At 46.3% G+C, this 8,400-nt stretch overlaps 1 protein-coding gene across 2 annotated transcripts in view; it reads right to left on the bottom strand.

The window, feature by feature from the left end:
- ZC3HAV1L (ZC3HAV1 like) overlaps positions 1 to 8,015 on the bottom strand; it is a 13,478-nt gene extending 5,463 nt beyond the window's left edge. The window contains exons 1-3 of one of the 2 annotated variants that reach the window (XM_024130204.3): positions 7,569 to 8,015; positions 6,438 to 6,573; positions 692 to 950 (exon numbers count right to left, since the gene is read on the bottom strand). In XM_024130204.3, the coding sequence (XP_023985972.1) occupies positions 692 to 950; positions 6,438 to 6,573; positions 7,569 to 7,942 (769 nt within the window). In that variant the 5' untranslated portion in view covers positions 7,943 to 8,015. The remainder of the gene's footprint in view (positions 1 to 691; positions 951 to 6,437; positions 6,574 to 7,568) is intronic. The other variant, XM_024130210.3, reaches the window with a different exon arrangement.
- Between the last annotated feature and the right edge of the window lie 385 nt (positions 8,016 to 8,400).

Genomic DNA, 8,400 nt, shown 5'->3' with positions numbered 1-8,400 from the left:
CACCGGGAGAGGCCACAACGGTGGGAGGCCCGCGTACCGCGAAAAAAAAAAAAAAAAAAAAAAAAGGACAGACTATGTGGCATTATGAGAAGATATTTATGATGTTGTAGAATGTGAAAATGTAAGATACTAAACTAATGCAGACTTTGACCACCACTGGACTAGTATTTTCTATAACAGGACTGAAGGGCCTGTAATTAAATAGTACCAATTATTATGGATTAGAGTGAGTGGAGTCATATGTGATTTTTATTTTTACTCTCTATTTTCCAAATTCTTCTGTAATGTGGTTAAAATTTCCTAAAAATTTAAGAAAAAACTTTAACTCAATTTAATAAAAGAAAGCCATCCCTACATTATCCTTACCTAGATTCTAGTCACTAGCCTACCTCCCTCCTCTTCTCCTACCAAAGCAGTTAAGACTGTTCTTCCTACTTCCTGACCCCCAACTTACCGAGGAGCTACACTGTTCAAACACTTGGGCAGAGGCTATTAGCTGGCAGCGCTGAAAACAGACTCCATCCCTTCCCTCCTTTGGTTAGAATCACAGTTCGATATCATAGAATGTTGACTGATGAAGCTTCCCCAGGGACAGAGCAGCAATTAACCCAGGAAGTGCTTTTTCCCCAGACTCACTTTCAGCTCAGCTCAGCACTGTTGACAGCGTTTAGTCTATCTCTGAGAGTCTCACCTTTATTTTCAAGCATCTTGTGCAGCTTCATGTGCTTGTAGGTAGCAATTATCTGAAAATTAACGACACTTGGAATATTCAGTCCTTGGTCCTGCAGCAGCTGCAGGGATGTAGCGTGAATTAGCTGATGAGACCGCTTGCACTTAGGCAGCTTGCACTCTCCCCTGACAAAGGACTTGCACACGTGAAACTTGTTGCATTTATCCTTGAGGTTGCAGTAACCATACAGGGCTTCACCTTTGTTGTAGAGCAAACAGACCTGGTACAGAAGTGAAGCAACACTTAGGACATTCATTTTCACTGTATCTCTTAAGCCAATAAAGGACAGCTTCTCTAAATGGCACCTTCTGATCATCAGTGGCTATTAAAATCATCATGGGTGAAAGGCAGATGGGTATATAATAGTTCCTCCACCCACATCTCCCCTAGCTGTTACCAATGTTCAGCTGCCCCTCTCTCACCTTGACTCTCAGTTGGCCCGCCCTCCTATCCCAGAGCCTGTAGCCAATGAGTGACGTCTATGCAGGTACAGAAGGCTGGCCCCCTTGCCTCAAGGCTAGAACCGTTCTTCAATGTAATTTTTGCTCTAGAGCCCTGGCATGAATCAAGTCAAGGCCAGACTTCACCTTGCTTGTAGCTCTCCCTTCCCTCTTTTTTACTTTACAGATTTTCCCCAAGGATCCCTCCTTCAATATATCACGTGCACCTAAAACACTATGTCAGGCTCTGTTTCCAGGGAAACCAACCTGGAAGCATGAACAGATCATTCATTATCCAAACTAGGGCATTTTTCAGGGAGCATTATTAATATTTGCATTGGGACCAGACATTGTGTACCTCGAGATGATGCAATAGGAAATACAACTTTCCAGGTATTAGCATGAAAGTCTGACATGGCTGGAAACCCCCCAGTCCCAGGCAAACAGGGACCGTTAGTCACCCTAACTATACCAAATTTACAAAAAATTCTTGCTACAAAATCAAGCCTAAATCCAATCAAAGGTCCAGATCTATCAATTTACAGTAAATACAGGGGATAGAGGAACATGTTAAATGATATTAGAGGAACACAATTAGTCAAACCTAAAATGTGGGAAAATTCTAGTGGACACAAATGACCTGGTTTAAAACAAAATGGTATCAGAGAACAAATGAATGGTTGCCAGAAGGGAGGTGGGTGGAGGATGGGTGAAATAACTGAAGGGAATTAAGAGGTACAAGCTTCCAGTTATAAAATAAGTCATGTGAGATTCATTGTAGTGATTTTTTCATAATGCATGAAAATACTGAATCACTGTTATATACCTGAAACCAATATAATATTGTAAATAATTATACTTCAATAAAAATATTCAGAAAATAAAAAAAATAACAAAATAAGTCATGGGATCAACCAACAAGGGATTAATCTCCAAAATATACAAACAGCTCATGCAGCTCAATATCAAAAAAACAAAAAACCAAATCAAAAAATGGGCAGAAGATCTAAATAGACATTTCTCCAAAGAAGACATACAGATGGCCAAGAGACACATGAAAAGATGTTCAACATCACTAATTAGTAGAGAAATGCAAATGAAAACTATAATGAAGTATCACCTCATACCTGTCAGAATGGCCATCATCAAAAAATCTACAAACAATAAATGCTGGAGAGGGTGTGGAGAAAAGGGAACCCTCCTACACTGCTGGTGGGAATGTAAATTGGTACAATCGTTATGGAGAACAGTATGGACACTAAAACTAGAGCTACCATATGATCCAGCAATCCCACTCCTAGGCATATATCCAGAGAAAACCATAATTCGAAAAGATACATGCACCCCAATGTTCACTGCAGCACTATTTACAATAGCCGGGACATGGAAGCAACCTAAATGTCCATCAACAGAGGAATGGATAAAGAAGATGTGGTACATACATGCAATGCAGTATTACTCAGCCATAAAAAAAAAGAATGAAATAATGCCATCTGCAGCAACACGGATGGACCCAGAGACTGTCATACTGAGTGAAGTAAGTAAGACAAAGATATCATATGATACTGCTTATATGTGGAATCTAAAAATATGATACAAATGAACTTATTTACAAAACAGAAATAGAGTCACAGATGTAAAAAAAAATCAACAACTTATGGGTACCAGAGGGGAAAGAACGGGGAGGGATAAATTTGGAGATTGGGATTGACATATACACACTACTATATATAAAACAGATAACTAATAAGGACCTGCTGCATAGCCCAGGGAACTCTACTCAATACTCCGTAATGACCTACATGGGAAAAGAATCTAAAGAAGAGTGGATATATGTATATGTAAAACTGATTCACTTTGCTGTACAGCAGAAACTAACACAAGATTGTAAATCAACTATACTCCAAAAAAAAAATTTTTTTTAAGTCATGGGGATATAATATATAGCATAAAGAATATGGTCAATAACACTGTAATAACTTTGTATGGAGACAGATGGTTATTAGACTTAGCATGGTGATCATTCCATATGTATTTAAACGTCATACATATGAAACCAACATAATATTGCACAACAATTATACTTCAATCAGTAAGCCAAAAAATGGTATGCTGCCTATGATTGTGATGCCAATTTTCTAAAATGAACCCAAAATTTTAGTGCAATTCCTACCTCCCCCAAAGAATTCCTATAAAAGTTTTAGGAATTTGAATGATTCCAAAGCTCATCTGAAAAAGGAAAGAAGTGAGAATCAATTAATGAAAAAAAGAAGAAACAGGAAGCCAGAACAGTTTTTTGAAAAATAAAAGCATTAAAATAAAAATGTAAAAAAACTCACAAAATGAGTATAAGTTAAGGCTTCTACAAGACAGTATTAAGCACATATGGTCTTATTGCTCAGCTCTAGTAAATAGTGAAGAAATAGATGATTCTGACTTGGGGGCTAGGTTTAGGATCTGTTTTCTTTGATCTCCTGCACATTCTGGAACCAGTATCACACTGTTTAATGAAAGTAGTTTATATTTTAAGATATGATGATACGAGTCTCTATGACCAGTTTATTATAAAAGGATATATAACTCAGGAATAGTTGAATGGAAGAGATGCATAGGGCAAGGTATGTGGGAAAGGGTGTGGAGCTTCCATGCTTTATCTGGGCACCACTCTCCCAGCACCTCCACATGTTCACCAACCTGGAAGCTCTCCAAAGCCATCCTTTTGGGTTTTTTATGGAGGATTCATTACATGGGCACGATTGTTTAAATCACAGGCCATTGTAATTGAACTCAATCTCTAGGCCCTTTTCCCTCCCAGGAGGTGGGAGTGGGACTGAAAGTTCCAACCTTCTAATCACATGATTGGTTCTTAGGGAAACGAGCTCCCATCCCTAGGTTACCTAGAGGCTTTCCAAAAGTCACCACATGAACATAACAAAAGTCACTTTTTATCGCTTTGACATGTACACACCGCTATATTTAAAATGGATAACCAGGGACTTCCCTGGTAGTGCAGAGGTTAAGAATCCGCCTGCCGGGCTTCCCTGGTGGCGCAGTGGTTGAGAGTCCGCCTGCCGATGCAGGGGACACGGGTTCGTGCCCCGGTCCGGGAAGATCCCATATGCCGCAGAGCGGCTGGGCCCGTGAGCCATGGCCGCTGAGCCTGCGCGTCCGGAGCCTGTGCTCCGCAACGGGAGAAGCCACAACAGTGAGAGGCCCGTGTGCCGCAAAAAAAAAGAATCCGCCTGCCAACGCATGGGAAATGGGTTCGAGCCCTGGTCCGGGAAGATCCCACATGCCACGGAACAACTAAGCCTGTGTGCCACAACTACTGAAGCCCGTGCGCCACAAATACTGAGCCCAGGTGCTGCAACTACTGAAGCCCGCGCACCTAGAGCTGTGCTCTGCAACAGGAGAAGCCACCGCAGTGAGAAGCCCGCGCACCACAACAAAGAGTAGCCCCTGCTCACAACTAGAGAAAAGCCCGTGCGCAGCAACAAAGATCCAACACGGCCAAAAATTAATAAATAAATAAATTAATTTTTTAAAAAAGTAAAATGGATAACCAACAAGGACCTACTCTATAGCACAGGAAACTCTGCTCAATATTATGTAACAACCTAAATGGGAAAAGAATTTGAAAAAAAACAGATACATGTATATGTATAATTGAATCACTCTGCTGTACACCTGAAACTATCACTACATTGTTAATCAACTATATTCCAATATAAAATAAAAAGTTAAAAAAAATTTAGGAAATTCCAAGGGTCTTAGGAACTCTGTGCCAGGGACAGAGACAAAGACCAAATATATATTTCTTATTATAAATCACAATATCACAATACTCGCCCCTTACTGACTTTTTTTGTGTACTGTACCTATATTACATACTGAATCTTTAGGAGTGTGGCAGAAAGGAATCACCAGGCATTTTCACACACGAGATGTGAGGTACCACTCCTGCCTCATCGACTGTGCTTGTCCACGGTCCCTGCTGTCTAAGTGGCCATGTTTTGTGCCACGTGCCACGCACCTCCAGTTCCAGATGATTAGACTGAAGGCAGGCTCCTGTCTTAAACGCAGCCAACCCATCAGCTGCTCACAGAACACTGACATAGTCTAATATGACAAGATGAGGCTGGACCCAGGGTACTCGGGTAGAAGCCATAAAGAAAAAAATGCACTAAGTTTAACAACAGAAAAATGTTAAGCTTCTATAAGTCAAAAAATTTCATAAACACTAAAGGTAAACAGAAGTTGCACTGCCCCTTCTCTCTGAGACAAAACAGACCGCCCCCCCACCCCCCTATAGCTGCCGCATCCTCCTCTCCCTTCCTGCCAAGATCTCTCATAATACTTTCTTTGGGGATTCCAACCCTTCTGTTTAAAAAATTCTTTGTGTATAGCTAAACAGATACAAATGTGCTAATTCTGCCATTATAGCAATTATAATGGGTACCTTTGGAACAACATAATGTAGCTCCAAAGCAATTCAAATTAATATCTATGGGCTTCCCTGGTGGCGCAGTGGTTGAGAGTCCGCCTGCCGATGCAGGGGACGCGGGTTCATGCCCCGGTCCGGGAAGATCCCACATGCCGTGGAGCGGCTGGGCCCGTGAGCCATGGCCACTGAGCCTGCGCTTCCGGAGCCTGCGCTCCGCAACGGGAGAGACCGCAACAGTGAGAGGCCCACGTACCGCAAAAAAAAAAAAAAAAAAAAATTAATATCTAAAGCCCCCAAAGAGTAAATGGGGGAGGAATATTTGTAACAAATGTGACCAAAAAAGGGATCTGTATCATTAAAGACATCTTATGAATTAACAGGAAAATTCAAATGCCTGGATAGAAAAGTCAACAAAAGTATAAACAGGTAATTCACAGAACACAGGCTTCATCATCAGACAAAACTAAATTCAAATCTGCCATTTTCTATGTGACCTTGGGCAAGTAATTTAATCGAGCCTCAGTTGCCTCACCTGTAAAATGGGGACAGGCATACCTCACTCACAGGCTATTGATCAGCTAAGGTATACGAATTACTCAGCATTCAGTAAGAACTCGAAAAAACCGGTAGCCATTATTATTATTTCTATACCACACTTCTTGTGTATCAAAGCCCAATAAAATCGTAGGCTGCAGAAAGGCCAGCACTGTATCATACCCATCCCCCTTCCCCTCAGGCTGTCCTCCGTAAGCAGATTGTTGATGTTCTCCCCTGACTTTTTTCAAGGTGCAGACAATATGAGGGTGACTCCTTAGTGACTCACCTCTGGTAAAAGGCAGGGGTCATTCTGTAAAAGAAGGATCCGAAGCTGGGCCTCATTGAGACCAAACAGTCCCTGGTTTTTCAGGACTTGGATGTTGACAGGTATGTGGATATCATGAGAAAGGGTGCAGGTAGACCTAGAACACAAAGGTCTGGATCAGAGGCCCAGATGAAGAAGGGGCCAGACTGTCAAATCCCTTCTCTAGGGTCACTTTCAACTTGCAGGGGAAGTTACACAATTTTCTATGAACCCATGGATACTACAGTCTAATAAGCTCTGATAATAAGAAAGCTGGGATGAAGCAACTCCCCTCCCAGAGCCATTTAATTCTGAATGAGGATGCTTTAAGGCCAAAGGGACCCCCTGCCCCAGTCACCTGCCCTGACAGAGGGTGCCCGTGGGTGGGTTCTGCAGAGGACCGCACTGGGCCTTCTCCACCCCAAGCGGCTGCGCACCCCACCATCCACCAACCTTAAAAAGAATGCATGCCTCCTCCCCACCACCCCGCTTTGCGGGGGCTAGAGGAAACCGAGGAAGACTGGAGTTAGGAGGCCGCCTCAAACGACCTCTTCCAAATCATCCAGCCTTCAGTTTCCTGGGTGGGGGGGGGTCAGACTAAATCGCGCTTTCTAAACCTAGAGAGCACAGACTCGCGTCTGTAAAACTCTGTGCTCAAGTGGGAAGGGCCGATCTCTGGATAAAGGATCAATGAATCTCACGGGGTCCGCAAATGGCCCCCAAGGGGCCACTGGTGGAAATGAATGCAAAAGTCCCAACCTGATTTATCCCGGCCGTGCTCTGGAGGATCTCGGGGGGCGGGGGGCCGGGGGGGAGGGGGGCAGAAGCTGCAATCTGGGGCGGGGGGAGGCGGTTGAGAAGTCCAAGTCCGGACGATCTTCCGCCTCATTCCGCAGCTGGGAGCGCGGGGAGGCCTCGCAGCGAAGGACCCGGAGGGGCCCCTTGCCGGGGCTTTCCTTCCGCCCTTCCGGAGGGGGGCGTCCGGCCCGGACCAACGACCCCTTTTCTTACTTCTTAGCTGGGTCCCGCTTCCGGCTGGCCAGGCCAGGCCCGCGGCCCGTGCGCCCTGACCGCCGCGTCCCGCCCGCCGCCCCGACCCGCCCGCAGCCTCACCAGCAGTCGCGGTTCGGGCACTTGCCCATCATGTGGCGGCGGCAGAGGTGCAGCTGGTCGCAGGCCTGGCACTCGCCGCGCTGGTAGCGAGCGCAGAGGCGCGCGGAGGACACAGCCACCACCCGCCAGGCCGAGGGGCCGCCACCGCCGCCCGCGCCGCCCTCGCCGGCCGCCACCTCAGCCTCGGCGTCCCACGGGTCCTCCCGCACCTCCACCTCCTGCAGCAGGAAGCGGTCGGGCCCGGCCTGGCGCAGCACGTCCCGCAGCCGGGCCTCCGAGAGCTCCACGTGGCCGCGCAGATCCTGCAGGAACATGCGGCCGCCGTGGGCGCACAGCACCTTGGTGAGGAAGGAGCACACCGTGGGCTCCGCCATGGTCGCGGCCCGGCACCCTGTGCGGAAATCCGAGGCGGGCAGACTCCTCCCAGTCACGTCCACGACTACAAACTCCGTCCCCGGGGCGGGCCGGGGGCAGGGCGGGCGAGGGGCGGCCGCCCGCGGGCCGCGGCGCAGAGGCGGGCCCCGGGGTCTGGGTCCACCCTGGGCGCGGATCGGGCGGGGACAGACTTGATTGAGCGCCTGCTCTGCGCCAGGCACCCTTCAAGGTTAAGTCCTCGCCTGGAGGGGCTTGTATAGTCGGGGGGAATTTGAGATACTGGTAAGGGCTACAAAGAAGATGAAACAGGGAATGTGGTAGAAGGTGCCTAGCTGGTCGGCGTTAGGTAGCTAGGAGAGGAAGACCTCAGGACGTAGCCGCTAGCCACAGTTGAGCATTTGAAATGTGACCAGTGCGAGTTGGGATGTGCTTCAAGTGTGAAATACACATACACCGG

The sequence above is a fragment of the Physeter macrocephalus genome, chromosome 5, assembly GCF_002837175.3.
Source record: "Physeter macrocephalus isolate SW-GA chromosome 5, ASM283717v5, whole genome shotgun sequence".
In the NCBI taxonomy this organism is placed as follows: Eukaryota; Metazoa; Chordata; class Mammalia; order Artiodactyla; family Physeteridae; genus Physeter; species Physeter macrocephalus.
Note: the sequence above shows the minus strand (reverse complement) of the source record. Positions and strands in the feature narration are given on the sequence as shown.